The sequence below is a fragment of the Eumetopias jubatus genome, unplaced genomic scaffold (assembly GCF_037043125.1).
Source record: "Eumetopias jubatus isolate StellerSeaLion01/CBP00866 unplaced genomic scaffold, mEumJub1_p1.0 scaffold_9, whole genome shotgun sequence".
Lineage (NCBI taxonomy): Eukaryota > Metazoa > Chordata > Mammalia > Carnivora > Otariidae > Eumetopias > Eumetopias jubatus.
The window spans coordinates 97678688-97702817 of record NW_028274815.1 but is presented as its reverse complement, the minus strand read 5'-3'; the positions used below and the strand labels follow the sequence as shown (position 1 = coordinate 97702817).

The 24130-nt window shown below is 39.0% G+C and overlaps 1 protein-coding gene across 1 annotated transcript in view; it reads left to right on the top strand.

Moving 5' to 3' along the window:
- The first annotated feature begins 1904 nt into the window (after positions 1-1904).
- DSTN (destrin, actin depolymerizing factor) overlaps positions 1905-24130 on the top strand; it is a 36586-nt gene continuing 14360 nt past the window's right edge. Inside the window, exon 1 of the mRNA XM_028112952.2 lies at positions 1905-2004. Coding sequence (XP_027968753.1) covers positions 2002-2004 — 3 coding nt within the window. The 5' untranslated portion in view covers positions 1905-2001. The remainder of the gene's footprint in view (positions 2005-24130) is intronic.

The window sequence follows — 24130 nt, the reverse complement described above, 5'->3', positions numbered from 1 at the left end:
GAATGGAGGGGTAATATGAACATTCCAGCCTGAGACACTAACAGGTCCATAATTACAGCAGCTAGAAAGAGTAAGAAGGGTTCTGGAATGAGAAGTTTAGTCTGGAAGGAAATTGGGCACTTTGGAAGATACGGGAAACCGAGCAGAAAAGGCAGGCTGAGGCCAGAGGCAGAAGGACCAGAATGACCCGTTTAGGAAGCCTTAGAAAATTTTAGGCAGGAAAGTGACAAGATTAGATTCTTAGGTTTGGATGTAACACTGGCGGCAGGGTGGAGGACGAAATGCAGAAGAGAGGCTAGAGCAGGCAGGTTTGTATCTGTTAATGAGCACGATTCCATTCGACTTTGAACTAGAAAGGAAGTCTTTGAGGACTTTAGAAGTGAAGGGGCCACTGAGTCCCAGGAAGAGAAATAAAGGGTTCCAGCTGCAGTTGGATACAGATGGGTTCTTTCTTCTCAAAGTGCTATGCCCAACCAGCTGCATTAGCATCACCTGGAAATTGTTAGAAATGCAAATTATCGCGTCTTAACTTAGATATACTGTCAGAAATTCTAGGGGCCAGGACACACAAATCTGACTGTACCAAGTTCTCCTTCAAGCTTGAGAGCTTGAGCACTGCTCTAGCCTGTAAAAGTCTTGTAGCAGGTGGTAAAGGCTTAGAATTGCCACAACTTACTTCCTTTCTAGAAAATAATAGCAAAAAAAAAAAAAAAGACACAGGTAATGAGAAATAAGTTTCTACGTTGAGTGGGCAGAACAAAAGTCACACAACAGTCTAGATTTCATATAGTGCCCAGAAAAAAATAAGTCTTATCCCAAAGCCTCACATTTGGATAATTAAAATAATTTTGGTAGAGGCCGTGATGTTCTCGGTAGCCTAAAAAGTAATCATCCCAGTTGTAAAGTCTTTCCGTTCCCTTTACTGCGCACAAAAACGCCCTCGGGAAAAACACTGGGATTCCTTTTGGCCCTCTCAAAACTGTGTTTCTGATGTAACCGCCCATTAAAAAAACCCAACCCCAAATTAAAAGCCCCCAAAACGGAGCGGCGGGGCTGGCGCCATCGTCCCAGGAAAACTCTACCATTTCCCAGCCACACCCCTGCGGACCGCCGGGCCTCCTTCCCCGGGCTGTTCCCAAAGATAAATAAATCACTCCTTGTTTTTTCCAGACCTGAAATTAGCGGTGACTCACAGAGCACTCTGAATGGCCACAGTCGCCTCGGGAAGAAGGAAAAATGGGCAGATTTTTCCCTCACGCGAGGACCCGACGTGCCGGGCTGGGCCAATCAGGGGAGGATGGCGGGAATCGCACCAAAGTAGGTAAAAAATGCGGGATGTGTTCTCGGGGCCGCGGCCCGCGCCTGGACTCCCCCCGGTCCTCCCTCTGGTCTCCTGCTCCCGGAAAGCCGCCTACCCTCGTTCTCCCCCTTCCTCCCTTCCCCCTCGCCCTCCCTCCCGCGCCCTCCCAGGCCCCGCCCCCAGCGCGGCGCACACCTGGCCAGGTGGCTACTTCCATGTTAGGGCAGCAGCAGCGCAGTGGGCGGGGCGCCACATACCCCCGCCCCCCCGAGGTGGTGGGGGGGTGTGACAAGAGTCCCCTGCCCCGCTTGATCTTTTGCGGGTTCCTCGCCGGCAGGTGCTAGCCCGAACTCTGCCTCCTCGTCCCTACTAAATGAGGGAGGCCCCACCCCCACAGACCCGAGCTGATGAGAGGAGGACCCGGTCCCCTAGTCTTCCGAACGTGAGGCAAAACCCTCCGCCTGCTCTCTGGGCAGGGCGCTGCCTGGCCAGCCGGTTGCGTAGCAACGGCAGGCAGCGCGTGACGTGCGCAGTCGCGTTTGGGCCCGAGGCGCGCGCCCGTGCACCCGCCTCCTGGTAGGCTCGCGCCTCGAGTCGCCTGGTCGCTGGGTTTCTCGGTCCCTCTGCCGTGAGAAGGACGCTCTGCAGACTCGGCGCCGGCCAGCTCCCCCTCCCGCGTCACTGCGACCGCCGCGACGAAGATGGTGAGTGGGAGGGAGCCCGAGGCGTGGGCTGACGCGGCCTGGGCGGCTGGGCGCTGGGGCCCCGTGGGGGTCGGGACTGAGGGGCAACAGGCGCGCCCCCGCCCGGGGGTGGGGGACTCGGGCCCTGCTGCAGCCCGCAGGCAGGGGAAGGTCTCTGGGCTTCCACCGCTCGCGGACCCCCTGGGACCCAGGCTCCTCGGGCGGCTCCTGGCCGCTGCGTCGCTCGCAGCTGCTGCGAGGCCGCCGGCGGGAGCATGGTCCCCGCGATAGCCTGGGGACGACCTGCCAGGGCCGAGCACCGCCACACCCTCGGTGAAATCGACCGGGAGTCCGCCATCCCGGGATGGGGGGCTTCGGAATCCGGCGCGGGCCTTGTTGGCGCTGGTTTCCCCAAAGCCGGGCGCCGAGGCGGTCAGTGACTCGTGCGAGTTTCGGCCCCTGAGGTCGGTCCATCTCATTAAGGAAAATAAAGCCTTTATTGAACAACCCTAGAGTGCGGAATGATCACCACGAGCATGACCCTGGTATGATTAAGAACAGGATGGCCTCGCAGCCGCTTTGTCCGTCGTATCTGGCAATCAGCTTCCAGCAGCACAGTGCTTGTCAGGCTTGGCAGTGGCTCTTTTAACCCTTCCCTACCCGATCTCTCCATGTATGGTTAGAAATTTTCTTTTACCTGTGAACAGTTTGGCTCTGCCAGAACTTAGCGTCTGAGGAGTGGGCATGATGCTGGGATGCTAATAAAAGCGAATGAAAAAGCTTTTTAAAAGCCCATTGAATTATCCTAGTCATTAAAAGTAAATATGCTCATATTCTAGGTGATGGACACTTGGCTTAATTTACATATTTTCCCCTCTAAACTGTCTCTAATTTGCTGTACAATAGTACTCTTAACTGGACGATCAAGTAGAACATTTTGCCATTTTCTTTAGTCTGCACTCGCTGTTACCATTTTTGGTCAATGATTTGCAGGCAAAGGCTTAGCAGACTTTGCTATTACACTGTTATTGCATCTGTCTGCCTGGAAGCAGTTCGTACCAGCTTACTGACATACAAAATATTTTCGCTGAATGACAGTTTTGGTTTTCTTAAGGTAGTGCAAGGAAGAAAAAGATTAACCAGTAGTTTCTTGATGACTAAGGAGATGTAGTAGGAATTTGATAGTGTTGAGTTTTCTGTTCTTTGGTTTAATTCCATAAGCTACAAAGAGGAGCAGCATCTTAAGACTTTTTTAAACCTCTGCAAGATTATAAATGTATATACTACCTTATATTAAAAGACTTAAGGGTTTTGAGTTCTCATAAACTTAAGACCATCTACTCTGATGAAAGTGCTTTGAAATGGGCTGGAGCCTGTTTAGGTTCTTTTAATTTGACATTCTTCTTTTTTGAGTTTTTGTAATGCAGACTTTATCTTCTATTTGAAAAACAGGACCAAGCATTTTAACTTTAGTTAAATCCTTAAATTTTAGTTCAAGCTTAGCTTCCATATTTCTCTGCATTCAAATAAAATGAAGGGTCTGTTTTATTTACTGGTTCTTGGGGGAGGAGAACTAAAAATTAATCAAGATGAGTGAATTCCAGATATTTTTCAAACTTGTTGGCCTTAGGGAGGTCAAGAAGACCTTACAAGCTCCTGTTGTTTGGATGCTTGCAAATAGAGTTCAGAATATAGACCATTTGTAAAGGTTACTCTTGTATTTAGCCTTATAAGCACAGAACATTTCCTTTCAATGTCGGCTATTATGAAGATTCAAAGTTCTCTTATTATCCCAGATTTTAGCACTTCACCTCTATATTTGAAACTGATGTTCCAAGTTTCTAAAGTTTTTTTTTTTGTTGTTAAGGTTAAATTTTAGGGCTGGCTCATTTGCTTAAGTATGAATCCTGATTTCAGCTGAAGTCATGATCTCAGGGTTGTGAGATCCAGCCCCAAGTTGGGCTTTGTGCTGGGCATGAGCTTGCTTAAGATTCTCTCTCTCCCTCTGCCACTCCCCCCCCCCCTTGGTGGTCTTTCTCAGAAAAAAAGATTTTTAGCTGCTGATGGGTTTGTTCTGCATTAACAAAATCATTTCCTCGTACTCACCAAGCCTTCTGGAAGCATTTGGGACTAAAAGCAATTTGAAACCAACTCAAAAGATCACCTTTGAGCACTTTAAGATGAGATTTCATGTTTTCAGAATCTCACTTTACAGTTCCTCCCCCACCCCTCACCCCCCAAAAAAGCCTGTCCTCCACAGGAACCACATCTACCCACTCCAAACAAAACTTTGGTGTGTGTGTACTGAGTGTGCCAGTTTCCTCATAGAAAGATTATTTACAAGTCTACCATTAAGTTCCTAGGGTTATCTGCTCAGTAGTTCTTTTTGTTGGGTATGGATTGAGATATTACACATAGACTTGCCTAGTGCCTCTTGTAACCAACGGTATATGACATTTACAGCATACTATATGGCTCTCTGGGAGTAGTAGGAGTGTAGTCTTGCCCCTGAAATAATAAAAGTCTACCTGATAATTCAACCCTGCCCTAGTCAGAACTCTGCTGTAACAAACTGAGCTAATTGGCCCAGAATGAATTACAAATGTATTCTATCACTCCGTGATTAGGAAAAACACTTTTACTTACAGCAATCTAATGGAATAGGTTGGGCATGTGTTCATGTGCCTATTTAACATGAAAAAACAAGACTGTAAAGGATTGATTGACTTGTGACCTTTTTTGACTGCACATCATTTTAACATAATTTACAAATTAATTTTGAAACATTTTAAGCAGAAAGGTACACAGAATAACAGGTCCCTTTGTATGAAAAAAGAAAATAACTTTGTCCTATTTCAGGTTTCTATGTTACCATTGCAACTAAATCTGCCTCATCTTCTTCATCCCATTCTCTTCTGCCCCCAGAGATAACCACTTCTGTGTCAAAGACATAATGTGCTGGCCAATTAAAGGAGGTGATTTTCGGGCTTTTGTAATTGGGAGAACATTAATTAATAAGGAACGTCTCAAAAAAAAAAGGACAAGGACCTGGGGCAAGTAAAACCAGGGGTCTTGAGGAACTGCATGGACCGGTCTTGTCACAATAAACAAAGGCAGGATCTTTTTGTTACCAGTTTCCCAAAACTCAAAATGATGGGGTTGGATTTCTTAACCATCACTGCTTTCCAGGAACACAAAGCTCAGGTGCAGTCTACATAGTCTACATAGTCAACTGAAGTTAATACAATTCATTCAGATTGATATTTCCATGCTTTTAGCTATGTATGTATGCATCTGTAGTAATATATATAGTTTTGATGTGTTTTTATATTTCATATAAATGCTGTGCTTTTGCAACTTAAAAAAATTAAACTTGGTGAGTTTTTTTGGGAGGGGGATGATATTTGGTTTTAGCCGTAGCTGTGGTTCTTTACATTAAATGCTAAATAGTTTTTATGACTATGTAAGTTTATCCATTCCCCTATTGATGAACATTTCCCCAGTTTTTCACCCAAACTTTAATCTTTTTTTGTCTACTTGCAATAGATGGTTTCCATGTTTTATGTTACTTATATATCGCCAGTGAATGTGTTCTTGGTATAGACCTAGAAGTGGAAGCCTGGATTGGAGGGTGTGCATGTGTATTTTTTTACTCTATTACAGGTGGTTCTAATTTGTATCCCATCAGCTACATTTATCAGCCTGTTTCTCCATTTCTTTTCACCACTTGGTATTATGGCCAATACCTTGAAACCTTTGCCAATCTGATGGGTGTGAAATGGGTTCTTACTCTTTAATTTTCTTTTCTCTGATTAGTAGTATTTTTTTATGTTTATTGCAGCCTATGGTTTTACATGCATGTGCATCTGGTGAACCTGACATTATGTAAATACTCCTCACATCTTCATATAGGCTTATTTGTGGAGTCATAAAGTAAATCCAGCGTTAAAAGAAAATCTTTAAGAACGTGATTGTCAATGTCAGAACTGCATACTGAGTGTTGATATCCTTCTCCTCTGCAACCTACATTTCTTTGCATGCCTCTCAAACTGCTAAGCAACAGAAGTTAAATACCCTTAATTCTAGCCACTGGCCATGGTTCGATCCTGGTAGTGGTAGAATGCAGTGATCCAGGAGAGAGTTCCATCTTTGCCAGGGGCCATGGAGATTAATATCCTCTGCTTTGTACTTATCTTTCTTTTTCTTGGGTAATTCATCCCGCCAAATGTTAAAAACAAACAAGCATTGGGGATATAGGGGAAATCTCTTGTGCTTTCTGCTCAATTTTGGTGTGAACTTAAAATGTACCTAAAAAGTTTATTAATAAACAAGCAAAACAGTTATGACTATTTTTCACCAATAGAGTTGGTTTAAATCGAGCTGCTATTTAACTTACTATCCAGAAAGACTCCAGACATTTTCATTTTTATGTTAATGTAACTTTATTTCATTTCAGTAATAACTAAGATCTTTGAAATGAACACCATGTTTGAAATTAGAAAAAAGTCTGGAAAGTGGAAAAACTGGATTTAACACATATGCATTGCTTTTATCTACAGAGCAAAGTTCTGGTCTCTGAGTAAGTAGGCCTAGTCTCTTTATTGTATTGTTTGTAATTTGCATACCAAAACCACAGATCCTAATAAATAGAGAAGATTGTTATTTAAGTAATTTGAGCTTCCTTCTCTTGTAGCGTATTCCTCTTTACATTGTCCATGAAAGACATACTCAAAGATTTACACCTAACACTTCAGAAATATTTTAATCACAGGTTTTCATCTTTCCCTGCCTCCTTGCCTTGATGTTGGAAGTGATTTTTCAGTTGGAATTGTTGTGCTGCTGTTCATTTTTCTTGAAATTTTACATTGGGAGAAGTATAGCAAAATAAACATCAGATTGGTTCATCTCAGAAACACTTTGACACACTAAATTCATCTTGGAGTCTTCTGTATAAAGACCCCCTGTGGAGTTGAGTAGTTTTCAGTCTAGAGTGATTCTTAACTCTTTTAAAAGTCTTCTAGTAGCTGACATCATAATGCTTAGGTGTTGTTTACCCTATTCGTAATTTGCTTTGGTATGTTAAAACTGAAGAATCAGTTTTTTATATAGGTCTTTAAAAAACAATTGATTTAAGTAAAAATGCGATTAAAATTCAGGTTTTAATATGTAGTTGAAGGTATGAAAAAGCGGAGGAAAAGCTGAGATTTGGGCTTTTTTTTTTTTAAACATGAGAGAAGCACGTCAAAAAACTCTGGTTCTGTTATAGCAGGGCATAGGATGAGCACTTCAGAGACCAACTTCAGTGCATACTATAGCAGGAACCCTACATTTGAAACTAATTTGTCATTGTGTTCTTTTGGATTACATCAAAGGAAGACTGTTTACTCTTTTCCACATTTTTGCATTACTTTATAGGTTGTTACTCCTGTTTGCCTTATCACAGAAAAGAAAGATGAATTTCCTACCCGTATTCCTATATTAGCATGTTTTCAGAAAAAAAATCATCAACCTGTAAATGTAATTAGTGTTTATTTTAAAATGGTTTCATGTAGTAACTACATTTTTGATGATGGTAGAATTTTCATGTAGTGATAGAGCTAAAACTAAAGCTCAGGCAAATACAGGTAAGTCTCCTTCAATTTGCTAGGAAACCATCTATTATGTCAAGTTTTGAAGCTCTGGAGCGCTGAGGAATTCTCAAATCACTGAAACCTCGTTTTAAGAATGTTGTAAGTAATCTTCAGGCCAGTGTTGTCGAGTAGAAATAAAATGTAAGTTACATGTGTACTTTTAAATCTTCTAGTAACCCCACTAAAGTACAAAAACAAGGTGAAATTTGTGTAACCCAATATATCATATCCACATTTAATCAATATAAAAATAAGACCTTTCACATTTTTTCATATAAATTATTTGAAATCCAGTATGTATTTTACAGTTACAGCACGTCTCAATTCAAATGTTCAGTTTTCATTGGAAATATTTGATATGTATTTAGATATCCATTTTACAGTTGGAAAAGTAGATTCACATACCTTAGTTGCTCAAAGCATGCTTACAAGTTTTCTAGTAATGGAATTGATAATTTAAAATTTAAGTTAATTAAAATATGATTTAAACATGCAGTTCCTAGTCCCACTAGCCACATTTAATGGACTCACTAAACCCCGTGTGGTTAGTGACCAGCCTCAGACTTTGTAGATTAATTTGTAAAGGGAAGTTAATATAGGTACCAGCACTGTTAATCCTCTGCATTTCTGCACATGTCTAAGAAGGAGTACTAACATAGCATATGAATTCCTTTTATGGCACTTATTGAGATATTTTGTAGAACTAGACTGTTATCTCTTTAAGATAGAGTTTGTGTATTTCAATAGCAAGATGCCTCTCATGGTAGGCCCACAACAAATGTTCCCAAAAGAGCATGAATGAGTGATCCAGAGGGCACTTGTAATTATGACAGGGACAGGGTCCCATGGATATGGATTTCTTTAATTTTTATGGTTTCTATTCCCACATACTTTTTTTTAATACAATGGAAATTGACTTTTAAGTACTAAACTAATTGAATAGTACGTCCCCTTTGTATACTGCATTACTATTTGATTTGAGTCTTAGAGTGAGAATCCTTTGAGATAAGGCAAGTATTATTAGAATAGTACCTTTAAAATAATTCTGGCATACAGAAAACCCCTCAATAAATGCCAGTTCCCTTTCTTCCCTTAAAAATGAAACTGAATGGGGGCACCTAGGTGGCTCAGTCGATTGTCTGACTTTTGATTTCGGCTCAGGTCATGATGTCAGGGGTCATCAGATCGAGCCCTAAGTTGGGCCTCGTGCTGGGCATGGACCCTGCTTAAGATTTTCTCTCTCCCTCCCCTCCCCGTGCCCCCCTCCCGAAAATGAAACTGAATGGTATTTGATGCTCATTGAGGCATCCTGAACCATAGAAAAGCACTTGAAAGCCTAAGAACAAGAAGTCATGCTTTAGAGAATTTAATAAGTTTTTATTGTGTCTGGCATTGTGTTATACCTTCTCTCAGTCAATCCTTATAGCAACCAGATGAGGTAGCTTTTATTATCATTTCTATTAAACTATACTGAGAAGTGGTTAAGAGCATGGGCTCAGAGTGGGGCTGCCTAGGGTTTTTGAATCTTGGCTCCGCCATCTACTAACTATATGGCCTTAGGTAAGTTACTGATTATTCTATGCCTCGATTTCATCATTCCTCCAAATGGGAGTACCCACCATCAGGACAATTTGGGTGATGCATGTAAGTAGTTTAAAAGCAATGCCTGGTATATGGTAAAGTGCTTATCAGTGTTGGATGAAATGACATTAAACAACTTTAGATCCTAATTAGATTAACAGTCTTTTTTTCTTTATATTCTGATAACACCATCACATGCTTCAGCAATTGTAGATAAAATGAAAAGGGTGGAAGGAGTGCATTAGAACATATTTCCAGTTGTTTTATTATTTCTTTAAACTAATGTTATTTTATTTGGATTATATATGATCAAGTTTTTATGATCAGCTTTTAAATTTTATTTTTCAGGTGACTTTTTAAAAATTGTACAGTTGACATGCAATATTAGTTTCAGGTGTATAACGTAATGACTTGACAATGTATGTTATGAAATGTTCACTATACATGGCTACCATCTGTCATACAAAGTTGTTGACTGTATTCCCTATGCTGTACTTTACATCTCTGTTACTTATTTTGTAACTGGAAGTTTGTGCCTCTTAATCACCTTTACCTTTTGCACTCATCTCCACTCCCTCCCCTCTGGCAGCCACCAGTTTTCTGTATTTATGAGTCAATTTCTGTTTGTTTTGTTTTTTAGATACCACATGTAAGTGAAATCATATGGTATTTGTTTTTTCCTGTCTGACTTATTTCGCTTAGTGTAATACCCACTAGGACCAACCTTGTCAGGAATGGCAAGATTTCATTCTTTTGCATGGTGGAGTAATATTTCATTGTGTGTGTGTGTATATACCACCTCTTTTTTATCCATTTATCTATCAGTGGATACTTATGTTGTTTCCATATCTTGACATTGTAAATGATGTTGCAATAAACATAGAGGTGCATGTTTCTTTTTGAATTAGTATTTTTCTTCTGGTAAATACCCAGAAGTGGAATTACTGGCTTGTATATTTACTTTTTTGAGGAACCTCCATACTGTTTTCCAGAGTGGCTACACTAATTTGCATTCCCACCAACAGTGCATGAAGGTTCCTTTTTCTCCACATCCTCGCCAACGCTTGTTATTCCTTGTCTTTTTGATACTAGCTATTCTGACTGGTGTGAGGTGATGTCTCAGGTGATTTAATTCTTTTTTTTTTTTTTTTCCGTTAGGGAGAGCAGGAACACAAGCAGGGAGAGTGGGAGAGGGAGAAGCAGGCTTCCAGCTGAGCAGGGAGCCTGATGCTCAATCCCAGGACCCTGAGATCATGACCTGAGCTGAAGGCAGACGCTTAACGACTGAGCCACCCAGGCGCCCCATAATTCTTAATGTAAAAGTATCTTCTACTCTTAGTATTGTTCCTGAAGAAATTAATGTAGAATCAGACAGTTCTTTATTGCCCGTAAAATTAATGTAGAATCAAACAGTTCTTTTGCCCGTAAGATTTAGAATAGCAACCATTTATTCTGTAAATGAGAAATTATTATATGCCAAGAACTGATCCAGGTCTTAGAGATATAGTACTAAAAAAGTCCTTTCCTTGTGGAAGTTAATCCTAATGTGGGGGAAAGAGAGAGGAAAACAAAATGGCAAGATCATGTCAGAATTGTTAAGAGGTATGAAGGAAATAATGTAAGCAATAGGGAGTACTAGAAGAGTTGGTTCCTTTTAGCCAGATTGTTAGGGAAGGCCTCTTAGGAGGTGACATTTGAGCTAAGACTTGCATGATGAGAAAGCCATGTGTAGAGCATTTCAGGCACCAGGAACTCTAAGTAGAAAGGCCTTGAGAAGAGAATGAGCTTGACATGCCAGAGACAAAGGTAGCTGGAATTCAGTAAAAGGGGGATAGAAAAGTAGGAAATGGATTGGAGGCAAGAACTGGAACAGGAAGAGCCCATAGACCAAGGTGAGGAATTTGAATTTTATTCTGATTGCGCTAAGAAGATCTTGGAGGTGTGGTGGTGGGAGGATGTGAAGGTGGTAAGTAGTGGAATGAGATATGATTTATTACTGTGGAGATGTGCAAGTGGGGACAAAAACTGATTAAGAGACCATTGCTGTTATTCATCCAATTGATGGTTGTAGCTTGGATTAAGATTGTGAATAGTGGGATAATGAGAAGTGATTAGATTGAATATGTATTTTGGAGGTAGAGCTGACAGGACTTGCTGATAATTTGGGTGTATGGCATAAGAGAAAGACATCAAGGATCACTTACTCTTAAGACTTAGACCTGAGCTATTAGGTAGTTGGTGGTGTCATTGTGCTGGGGACTATAAAAGTGAAAATAAAATAGTTTGGCAAAAATTGAGGTTCTTAGAACTTTGAGGAATAACAAATTGGTCTAGATGTATTACACATTTTTAAAATACCCTAATTTCATATCTGATTATAGTAATAATGTATGTACATTATAAAACATTAAGAAAAATTTAGTTGTAATGACAATTCCAACCGAAGTATTAACATTCAGTGCATTCTCTTCCAGATCATGTTAAATAAATGCTCGTTTTTCAGTAATTGGTGCCTCCTAGGAACCAGGTTCTGTGGTAGGCTTTGGAGATTCAACAGTATACAAGACAAAGTCCCTGTCCCTATGAAGTATACATTCTAATGGGGGAGGCAGGTAAGAAGTAAACAAATGAATAAGATAATTGCAGGTTATAGTAAGTACTATAATGGAAGTAAGGGAGAAAGTGAATATCCCGAGTCTACCAATATAGATTTTTCTCACACAGTTGAGTTCATCTGTAACAGTTTTATATCCTTTACTTCCCATATCCCAATGTGACAGGGCTGCCAAGCTATAATTCAGTGGGGGAAAAATAGTGTCTTCAACAAGTCGCGCTAGTACAACTGGATAGCCACATGTGAAAGAATGGATTTGGATCCCTGCTTCACACTATATACAGAATTTAACCCACAATGGCCCCTAGACCTAAATGTAAGAGCTAAAGCTGTATAATTCCTAAAAGAAAACATAGGCAGAAATCTCTGTGAGTTTGGGTTAGGTTTTTTTGAAGGAGGGGTTTGGACAGTTTTCTTGGCTTTGTAGGCAAAAGCACAAGTGACAAAAGAAAAATCAATTGGACTCTGTTAGAATTAAAGACTTTTTTGCATCAAAGAACACCATCAAGAAAGAAGACAACCCATGGAATGGCAGAAAATATTTGCAAATCATGTCTGACAAGGAATTTGTATCTAGAATATATCAAGGACTATCTCAGCTCAGCAGTAAAAGGGCAATCCAGTCATAGACAAAGGGTTTGAATAGACCTTTCCATAAGGAAGATATACAAATAGTCAATAAGCACATGAAAACATGCTCAGTCATTACCCATTAGGGAAATGCAAATCAAAACCGTAAAAAAAAAAAAAAAGGAATGAGGTACTACTGTATACCCACTAGGATGACTATAATTAAAAAGACAACAGTAATAAATTTTGGGAAGGCTGTGAAAAAGTAGGAACCCATATATGTTGCTGGTGGGAGTGGGAGTGTAAGATGGTGTAGCCACTTTTGGAAAATGTTTTGGCAGTTCCTTAAGTTAAACTTGGGAATTGCCATGGACCCAGCACGTTCACTCCTAGTTACATACCAAGTGAAATAAAAAGACATATCTACATAGAAATCTGTGGACAAATGTACATAATGGGGATAATAGAATTATCCCCATAATGGAAACACCCAGATTTCCATCAGCTGATGACTAGATAGAAAAAATGTCATATATCCATATAATAGAACATTATTTGGCAATAAAAAGAAATGAAGTACCAGTTCATGTTACAGCATGGATGAATCTTGAAAACATGCTAAGTAAAAGAAACCAGTCAAAAAAAGACTACATATTATAGAATTCCATTTACATACAATAACCAGGATAGATAGATCTCAAGAGACAGGAAGTAAATTAGTGGTTGGATAGGTCTGAGGTGAGTGAAAATGGGAAAGAAGAGTGATCATTCTGTGCAGAGTTTCTTTTTGGGGTGTTGAAAATGTTCTAAGATTAGATTGTGATGGATGTCCACTTTTGTGAATATACTAAAATCCACTGAACTTACGCTTTTAAATGGGTAAAATTCTCTGTCATATTAAATATATCTATAAAAACTTTAAAGTTTTTAACGGTATCATGCATTTACAGTGATTGGATTAAATCATCCCCCTGTTAAATTTTAAAGCCATGATTGTAACTAATGCCCTTTTTCTTTTTTTTCCCCCCAAACAAAAAGTATCACATATTTATTACTAAACCAATCTACTGGGGCGGAAGCATAGTAACAGAAAAATCATTTCCCTGATAAAACATGCCCATTGTTGGGCATCTGGGTGGCTCAGTGGGTTAAGTGTCTACCTTTGGCTCAGGTCATGAGCCCATCCTGGGATCGAGTCTTGGCTCGTGCTCTCTTCTCTCACTCCCATTCTGTCTCAAATAAGTAAAATCTTCAAAAAAATGCCTACTGCTCAGATAGTGATGTTTACAGAGTGATAGGATATGAGCATGTGACTTTCACGCAGCATAAATATGTGTGCCATCTCATGTGCAGTCTCTTATAGACCCAGCTTGGTTCTTCACCAGTGCTTCCTTTTGGAGTTGTCCCTGACTTTATTACCAGTTTTCATCTGAATCCACTGGGGAATGGGTCCAATTCTGCTTTTGTTTCTTGGCCAGGAATTGCTTGATCTTGAAAGTCTTGTGAGAAGACATTGTGTGGAACAGTCAACCACACATACCACCATGGTGGAGAAAAGGAGGATGCTCTGTCATCTTTGTGCATAAATCTTTGCCTGCATTATTCTTCAAAATACAGTTCTAGTTATGCAGTTACTGAGTCGAAAAGTTTGTGTATGTGTATATATATTTCTAAGTTAAAAAATCTCGTGGAAAACTTGGAAAATACAGAAGACTAGAGAGAAGATAAAAATCACTTATATTCTCACTGTTAGAGATAAAATTCCTTTCCTTTTCTCTATACTGTTTTACATAGTTGAGAAACACTGTACATAAAACTTGATATTTACTTTCTTTTTTCACTTCAAGTAATGTTTCCTCCATGTCTTTAGAAACTTCCCATAAGCATGATTTTGATAGCTGCATCGGAAACTCTTGTGGATATACTATTCTTTGCAATTTTCCTGTTTTTGTTTATTTGGACTGTCTGATTTTTGATACTATGCAGATTATCCCCGCAGAATAAATTCCTTGAAGTGGGCTTACTGGGTTAAAGTGTCAAAGGGTTTGGGTTATTTTGAGGTTCTTAATGTAAATGACCACTTTGATTTCTGAAAGGTATGAGTGAGTAAAACAGTTGCCAATGGGGGCGCCTGGGTGGCTCAGTTGGTTAAGCAACTGTCTTTGGCTCAGGTCATGATCCTGGAGTGCCTGGATCGAGTCCCGCATCGGGCTCCCTGCTCAGCAGGGAGTCTGCTTCTCCCTCTGACCCTCCCCCCATCTCATGTGCTTTCTCTCTCATTCTCTCTCTCTCTCTCTCTCAAATAAATAAATAAAATCTTTAAAAAAAAAAAAAAAACAGTTGCCAATGGTAGAAGACAAATCTGGAAAAGTAGGTTGGTTCAGATAATAAAGGGCCTTCTATGCTCTGTTAATGAATATGGACTTTATCTTGAGGTACTTTGGAATTGGTGAATATTTTTAACCTTGGGAGTGATAGGAGATGTGAAGAGTAGATGAGAAGGAGTAGATTTGAAATACACATTTAAGGAGGAGTTGATAGGACTTAGAAATTGCATGTGACCATGGAACAGAAGTAGGTTAACCAACCACATCAACTCTCTTTCCTCTCTTAGGTTCATTGACATAGCAGCTAATTATCCAGAGAGAAGCCAAATTGTTAAACCAGAGAGAAATCTTTTGCCTTTAGCTTAAATGATCTTTCTCAAAGGGGAGTAGAATATTTTTTATGTTGTTGTTGAAGTAAAGACTAGAAGTAATATATAATTTTTTCTATTCATGATAATTTACATGAAGTAAAATTTACCATGTTTAGTGTAAGTTCTGCAATTTTTGCAGAGGTATACAGTTGTGTAACTACCGTTACAATCAAAATATTAGAATAGTTCCTTTACTCCAAAAAATTTCCTCATGTTAATCCTTTCCATCCCTACCAACCACTGATCTGTTTTTTGTCCCTATAATTTCACCTTTACAAGAATATCATATAAATGGAATTATCTAATCAGACACTTTCCGGTTTCTTTTCACTTAGCATAAAGCATTTATGCCTCAGCATTTTGTTCCTTTTTATTTTGATTAGTATTCCATTCCTCATTTGAGGAATAGAGTCCTTTTTAATGGTTTCCTGTGAAGGATGAGACAGAATACTGTAGAGATCTTTTTTCCTTTCCTGTATCGATAAATGCTTGAAACAGTCGTTCTCTCCACCTTGGTATAACTACTGATAGATACATATTATTACATAGTGCCCTGGGGCACCTGGGTGCCTCAGTTGGTTGAGCATCTGACGCTGGATCTCAGCTTGGGTCATGATCTCTCGGGGTTTGGGATTTTGGACCCCGTGTTGGGCTCTCTGCTGGGAGTGGAGCCTACTTAAAGAAAAAAAAAATAGTGCCCTTGTATTTTCAATTGTGGAATCAAACAGCTATTTAACAGGGGTGTAGATTGCACAACTTTTGAAATGCATCAATATATTTTATGGGATATTGGTTTCTTAAACGTTATACTCTTTGCATCCTTATTATTGTATACATTAAGGTCTCTTCTCCAGCATTTATTCTGAAATTAAATGATACTTATATATCAGGCACTGTTTTTCAAAAAATAATATATTTGTGACTTAAAACAATACTAAGTAGAGATCTTGTATAGCATATATCTGTTGGCCATCTGTATGCCTTTAGAGAAATGTCTATTTAGATCCTCTGCCCATTTTTAAACTGGATTGTTTGTTTTTTTGCTACTGAGTTGCTTAAATTCTTCATATGTTTTGAATATTCACCCCATATCAGATATATGATTTGCCAGTATTTTCTCCGATTTGGTAGTTTGCCTTTTCATTTTGATGGTTTCCTTTGCTATGTAGAAGCATTTTTAGTTTGATGTAGTCCCCCTTGGTTTTTTTTTTTTTTTTTTTGCTTTTGTTGCCTTTCCTTTTGGTGTTAAACTAAAAAAAAAAAAAAAAAAAAAATCACCAAGACGTATGTCAAGGAGTCTACCTCCTGTTTTTTCTTCCAGTTATGGTTTCAGGTCTTACATCCAAGTTTTTAATCCATTTTGAGTTAATTTCTGTGTATGGTGTAAGACAGTGGTCCAATTTCATTCTTTTGTATGTGGCTGTCCAGTTAAAACACCATTTATTGAGAAGACTGTCCTTTCCGCATTATATATTCTTGGTTTCATTGTTGTAAATGAATTGACTAAATATGCATTGAATGGCTGTTATCAAAAAAACAAGAAACTAACAAGGAGGGTTGGTGAGGATGTGGAGGAAAGGGAACCTTTGTGCACTGTTGGTGGGAATGTAAATTGGTGCAACTATTATTGAAAACAATACGGAGGTTCCTCAAAAAATTAAAAATGGAACTACCATATGATCAGTAACTCCACTTCTGGGTGTTTATCCAAAGGAAACAAAAACACTCAAAAAGATAAATGTGCCTCATGTTAATTGCAGCATTATTTACAATAGCCAAGGCATGGAAACAACCCAAATGTCCATGGGTGGATGATGGATAAGAAACTGTGGCGTGTGCGTGTGTGCCATAAAAAGATTTTGTCATCTGCAACTGTATGGATGGGCCTTGAGGCATTATGCTATGCGAAATAAGACAGAGTAAGACAAATACCGGATGATCTCACTTATATGTAGAATCTAAAGCAAAACACCCCCTGCCGTTAACTCATAGATTCAGAGAACAGGCTGTGCTCTCCCTGTATGCTTCTGGCCGCACCACTGATATTATCATGGTTCTGGGGATGGGGTCACCTGCACTGTACCCATCTATGAAGGGTACGCCCTGCCCCATACCATCCTGCATCTGGACCTTGCCAGCTGGGACCTGACAGACTACCTCATGAAGATCCTCATGGAATAGTACAGAGAACAGACTGGTTGTTGCCAGAGATGGTCAGAATGGTTGAATGTGGTCTAAAGGTACAAATTTCAGTTATAAATTAATAAGTCATGGGGATGTCATGTATATCCTGGTGGATATAGTTAATAATGCTGTATTATATATTTGAAAGTTGCTAAGAGAGTAAATCTTTAAAGTTCCTAAGAGAGTAAATCTTTAAAGTTCTTATAAGAAAAAACTAGCTGATGATGGATGTGACCTAGACTTACTGTGGTGATCATTTCACAATATGCATAAGTATCAAATCGTTAATGCTGTACACTTGAAGTCAGTATGTTATATACTGATTTATAGCTCAAAATAGCTCTTTTGATGTTATCATTAGAACATTCTTGTTTCCCTGATATGATAGGCAGTGAGTTGTCACTTATGAAATCAAATAGTATAAAAGTTTTTCCATCTCTACAAGTTTTTTCTTGTCAGTTATGAGGAGTCTAAAAAAAAATAGAAACGTTATATATTTATGCAAATAGTATTTCAGAGGACGAAAGTTCTATATCTTTAGGAAAAAGACCATAATAATAGCAAATCTCAACAGGACCAAAATATTCCAACAGAGATCGATAAAAATTACTTAGAAGATTTTTTTGGTTTATTTTTTCCTGAAAATAGTGAAGTTTTGAAATGGATGATTTTCCTTGGTGTAAATTGAAGAATTGTACGATAAAGGATGAGAAAAAAATATCTCGAAGGCAATAGTACATGTCATAAAAATTTTATGGGATAATCGTTTTTCAAAACCTGATAAAGTAGATGATAGTTCTGAGGTTGAAATAGGGTTGAAAAAAATACTGAGTTCTTGCACTTAAGGAGCACAGTCTAGTGAGAGAGAATCACACAAACAGTAGTTAATCACAGTAGTAGATAATACTGTGATAGAAATAATTATATTCTGTGTTAGTACACAGAAGAATCACATAACAGATTAGAGGTAGTGATTGAGGGACCAACTAAGAGCTGCCTTCCCAGAGGAGGTGATGCCTGAACTGAGGCCCTGAAGGACTTAACCAGGTGAGGAGGACAGTAAAGCATCTCAAAAGAACATGGTGTATCCAGAGAATCACGAAGAGTTGTACATGGCTGGGATTAAGGGGAACGTGTTAGGAGAAGTGGGGAAAAAAGGCTGCGGAAATAGAGTCCATAAAGGGTTTGACATGGCATGGGTTTTATCCTGAAGAGAATTTGAAACTTGAAAGAAAACAGTAAAAGTGTAAGACTGTTTGCCAGTGTGCTTACTGTCCTTGGCTTGCCCCCCCCCCCATTTTTCTGTCTAGACTTGTTCTCAACTATTCCTACCCTCCCTTTCTGACTTCCTGCTTCCCAGTTGGTGGGGGTGGGGGGGGAGAATCTGTTAACAAATCTGATTAGGATTGCCTGTAAGATTGCATACAATCGGAGATGGATTATTTTTAGCAGCTGGGCATTATTGTATCTAATCCACTTTCACTGTTGAGATGACTTTCTGTAAGGTTTTTTTTTCCCTTCTGGTGTGGGTGTGGGTGGTGTTTCACAGACTTTAGGTTATTGAATGATTTTTTTTTCCCACTAAGGCGTAACCATAACATTGTTTTAGTGGAACTCTAAAATTAACATATAGCTAGTAGAATGCTATTTGGTCTGTATAGGCTATCTCAAGGACATTGTGCTTTGCTATGAGGTGAATGAAGGACTTATGTAATTGGAAATTGTTTTCAGGAATGAGTGTATTAAGGCAGAGAGTTAACGTGGAACATTTTCTGGATCACTGATCGCTTATGTAGTGACTTTGTGCAAATTACAGAATGATGCTTCCTCTGGTGTTGTGGCCTCAGGAGACAAGCAGATGGCACTCCTTCGGACAGGTGAAGTCCTGCAGGCACATCCCTTGGCTAGTGGAACATGAACTTCAGTTTAGCTCTATCTTGCACTCTTAAGCAAGGCACAGTCTATAAAATTATATTCGGCAGCTCCAGACATTTTGAACTTATCAAGGGATTGAGGATTTGCTGTGTGCTTGCCTGACTGATGTATAAAGGGTGGGGACAAACTATAGAACAAAGCCTATTAGCTTACCCCACAGGCCCCAGTTGTCATCACTGTAGGTTTTGATTTATGGTTGTAAGTGATAGCTGTGCCTAGAAGAATGGGAAGTGGCCGTGTAACTGCATCTTGACTGTGTTAGAGAAGACAGCTGTTTGCTCTTGCGTGTCTTTGCTGTGCAACCATTCCATAATTGTGGGAAGAGATATACGTCAGATGTCAGTATGGTTTTTTAATTCGTATTTCTGGTTATCAGGGAACATATAGAAATTACTGTTTCAAATTAAGTTTTAAGCTGTCTGGATTTCTTTTATTCACAGCCTTCCATTACTCAAAGGCTTCATTAACAATCAGCCACATTGGTAACTAGAAGGAGTGGAGAAAGCTGTAACCAGGTTTTCTGGTTCATAATAATATGAGTCTTCCCAATCACTGAGTGATACCATTGACAGGCACTGTATTTAGGTGATTTATTTGTGTTATTAGTCTTCTTGAGTTAGGATGATCATAATTCACATTTTACAGATGATGAGACTTAGGTTTAGAGAAGTTAACTAACTTGTTCATGTTATAAGATTTGAATAAGATAGATTCACTATACTTTCTCCTCTGGTTAAAAAGTCTTCTAAGATTAAATGTTCCAAATTCTGTTTTATGAGAAAGAGAAACACAGCAAACTGGAAAAAAAAATTACGTATCTGACGTTATCAGTTTATTTAAAACATGTATTCCCAATTAATTATAAAATACATCTGGAATGGTCATTGTAATATTACATAAAATGAAGTTATCCTTATTGCTGTTATGTAAACTTTGTACTGTAAATTCATTATTTCAGTTCTTCCCCAGTATCTAGCATTTTTTTCCTCAAGAAGTAAAAGAACTTTTTGGGGGGGCACCTGGGTGGCTCAGTCAGTTGAGTGTCTGACTCTTGATTTTAGCTCAGGTCATGATCTCAGGGTCGTGAGATCAAGCCCCGCATTGGGCTCCCCACACTCAGTGTGGAGTCTGCTTTTCTCCCTCCCCCACAACCACTTCTCCTGTTCGCTCGCTCTCAAAAATAAAATCTTTTTTAAAAAAAGATTATATTTACTTATTTGTCAGATTGCGTGCACAAGCAGGGCTAGTGGTAGGCAGAGGAAGAAACAGGCTCCCTGCTGAGCAAGGAGCCTGATGAGGGGGGACTCCATCCAATGACCCTGGGATCATGACCTGAGACCCTGGGATCATGACCTGAGACGAAGGCAGACGCTTAACTGAACCAACCAGGCATCCCAAAAATAACAAAAAATCTTAAAAAAAAACAAAAAAACAACTTTTTTGGTATGCCATCAGTATGAATTAAAATATTTGCTTAAGTCACACCTTCTTGTCTGAATTTCTGTGACTGTTCTTCATTTTGGTTGTTTTGACTTTTCCAAATTAATACTCAGGCTGTTCCAACAAACACAATGTCTTATCTATATTTCCCTTCAAGATTGCTTCCTTGCCCCCAGAAATAGTTGACTGTAATTATTAGTAAACTAGAATTGAAATCCTGCCCTGTCACTGTATAGAATAATAACTAAGGTTCCTGATGGCACGAGTCATCCATAAAACTAAGAAATATATTGTTTTTCCAAGGCAGAAAACTATATAATACGTCTTCTAAATTTGTTCACCTAAAATATCCTATTAAGAGTTAATTTTATGTGTTATTTTTATGTTAAATTATTTAAAATAGGATAGAAATTTAGTTCCTCAGTTGCATTAGCCTCATTTCATGTGCTCAACAGCCATGTGTGGTAGTGGCTACCATATTGGAAAGTGCAGATACAGAACATTTGCATCATCACAGAAAGTTCTGTTAGCCAGCATGGCTCTCTGAAACAGTGGGTCTAAGGATTTCTTAAATCATTCAGGCTTCAAGTCAGTGGTGGTGGAGAGAGTGTCTTAGCATTCATTTACTTATGGTCCCCTATTTTCCTGTTGCCAGTATGATGACTAAGCTAGAAAGTTCTGTTGTTTACCCTCTTCAGAGAATAAACTCCAGAATTCCACAGATCTGTGGCAGGGTGGAATTTAAGAAGGGATCTCGGGACTCAAGTGTCTCAGACTAATTGCACTCATTCTTCCTACTTTGAATTTCCATATTTCTTCTGTTTTTTTGTCCTTGTGGGTTTTTTTTTCCCCTTAATCCCCTTTTTGTGCTTCAGTGGAATTTTGGTAGGGAAATGGATATATGTATTCAACCCCCATCATAACATAGGACTTGTGAGGCCCTTGTCATTTCTATGTAGAAATGTGCCTTTAAGCACTTGTCACTCTTTGTTGTCTCAACATTCTTGCTCAGAAGCATCAGTTAAAGTAGCCAGAAGCCCAAATGTTTTGTAGTCTGTCATTTTTCTTTTGGCTGTTGTTCAAGGCTTGGTGTAAATAAAGGAGAATCATGAACCCATATTTAAACTCCCCATCCTTTGATTATGCTTGTCTTGGGTGTTTAAGAGTTGGGTAGGTTGAGAAAGGAACTAATGCCTGATTTCTGCCAGGTGTTTATAAATTTTAAATTATATTTGCTATGCAACATCCTACTTTTGAATATTTCAAACTCTCTTAACTTAGAAAAATATTTTTTAAAAAATTAATACTTTCCTGAAGTAGCAAATTAACTTTCATTCTTGTTTTCTCCAGTGAGGATTGTGTAAAGTATAGTTGGCAAAGTCAGCTATCCTACTTCAGTTTGTAGTATAGAAATAGATCATTTATGGTATTCTGGTTTAGGATGGACTGCTCTAAGTCATTAGTTTTTGGGGCCGGTTTAGTTGTTTACAAAAATTGAATCTGAAAAACTTGATGCTCCTTTCAAAAATTATAGCCCTTATGCTAGAATTGTTGAGAGAATTGATGTTTTAAGTGTGTTCTGTCATTTGCACTTATTAAAATACCCAGTGTTACACGTTCTCTGTAGCATTTTGTTTGTGAGTAGTATCTTTCTTTAAGGAAGTGCACACTGAGTGAATCTTGAGTATTAAGGCAGTGCCTCAGATCTATTCATTTCATCTCTGAATCGGTGTTTACCAAAGTTCTGCCAGAGGAGATTCTGGTTTGAGATCTGTTATACCTCATGAACAAGTTAAAAACTGGTAGTCAGTGAGATAAAAGAGTGAAGTAATTATTTAATGGCAACTGTTTTGACACAGAGGTGGGGTTGTAAGAGCGACTGTTATTCTCCAGTGGCCACTGGTACGGAACACACAGAAACTGAAGTTGTGGGTTGCCTATCTTTATAAGGTAATCACAGTGCTCTTGTGGCAGGCCGTTTTCTCCAAATTTTCCTGCCCAGCTGTGCAGCAGATTTTGGTGCTATGTTCAGAGTATCCTTTAATGGTTTTTATTGTTAAAACTTTGCATTTGAACATAATAACTTAAAAAAATAAGTTTAAAATCAAAACTGAATTTGATTTTCCTTTTTAAAATAAACTTGATTTCTTGCCAGCTAAGCAGTTACTATCTTAGTAATCTAACATTTTAGAGAAATACTGAAAAATAAGATTGTTGGGAGAAGACCTTTTTTATTAGGTAAAAGTACAGTGTAAAGAACAGATAATTCTTTAAATCGGTGTTACAGTCATTTTTGTTTTAAGATTTGCTATAAAATCCACTGAAATTAATACTTTCACAGGAGTGCTTAACCATCATCCTAGATGAACTGTATTCAATATAATTGGCTACTTTTATAATGATATACATTTTACTTGAAACTTCCATTTGAGAAAGGACCCATACGCTTCACCAGCGGTCCATGGCACAAGAAATGCTTTGACTTTGGGCCTGTTTTCATAAAGTGCTCTTATCACTACTGCTTTCATTATAAAAATTAAGCCTGTAGGCAGAAAGGTAAAGTAACAATGAGCTAAGATTTTACTATATTTCTTGAAATTTTAGAACTACATTTTAAAGATTTTATTTATTTCTCAGAGAGAGAGAGCGAGCACAAATGGGGGAGCAGCAGAGGCAGAGGCAGAGGGAGAGGAAGGAGCCCGATGCAGGACTTGATCTCAGGATACTGGGATCATGACCTGAGCCAAAGGCAGATGCTTAACGAGTTAAGCCACCCACGCGTCCCCAGAACTACATTTTAGTGATCTTCACCTGGAGCTTACTATTGGAAATGCAAAACTTTAGACTCCCCCCCAGATATTCTGAATCAGAATCTATAAAATCTGCATTTTAACAAGATTCCCAGGAGATTCCTGTGTACTATAAAGTTCAATAACTGATCTAGTGCATCCCCCTAAATAAATTAGTTGAAGGACCTAGTATATTTCAGAGGATGTTAAATGACATGCCCAGGGTAACATAGCTAGTCAAGTGGGAAAGCTTGGATGGAACTGGTGCTCTCATAATTCTGGTGCTTCAATTTCAGGTTGTCTCATTTGGGCCTCCCAAGATGTTAATAAACTGTAGTTACTTAAGGATTATTTCATATTTTTCCCTCCTACTAATCTTTACCCCAGCTTTCCAATGCACCTCCCCAATCCCCTGAACCAAGGGTAAAAGAGCTCCCAGCTTGTTGAGAAGAGCTGTGCTGAGCTAGACTAGAGGAGCTAGACTAGAGGAAGGGAGGGGCCCCAGGACAGTGTTGGGACAGGCCGGTAAGACTGGTGTTCCTGCTTTCTCTGTCTGCCCTCATGATTTTAGTTTTACTTTATAAAAATCATTATCAAGAATGTAGGGGCTAGTTGTTTAATCTTCCATATCAGTGCTGTTTCAAGGATATACTAGGTAAATGAAGGTATAACAAATTTAAGCATATTTATTTACTAGTTGAATAGT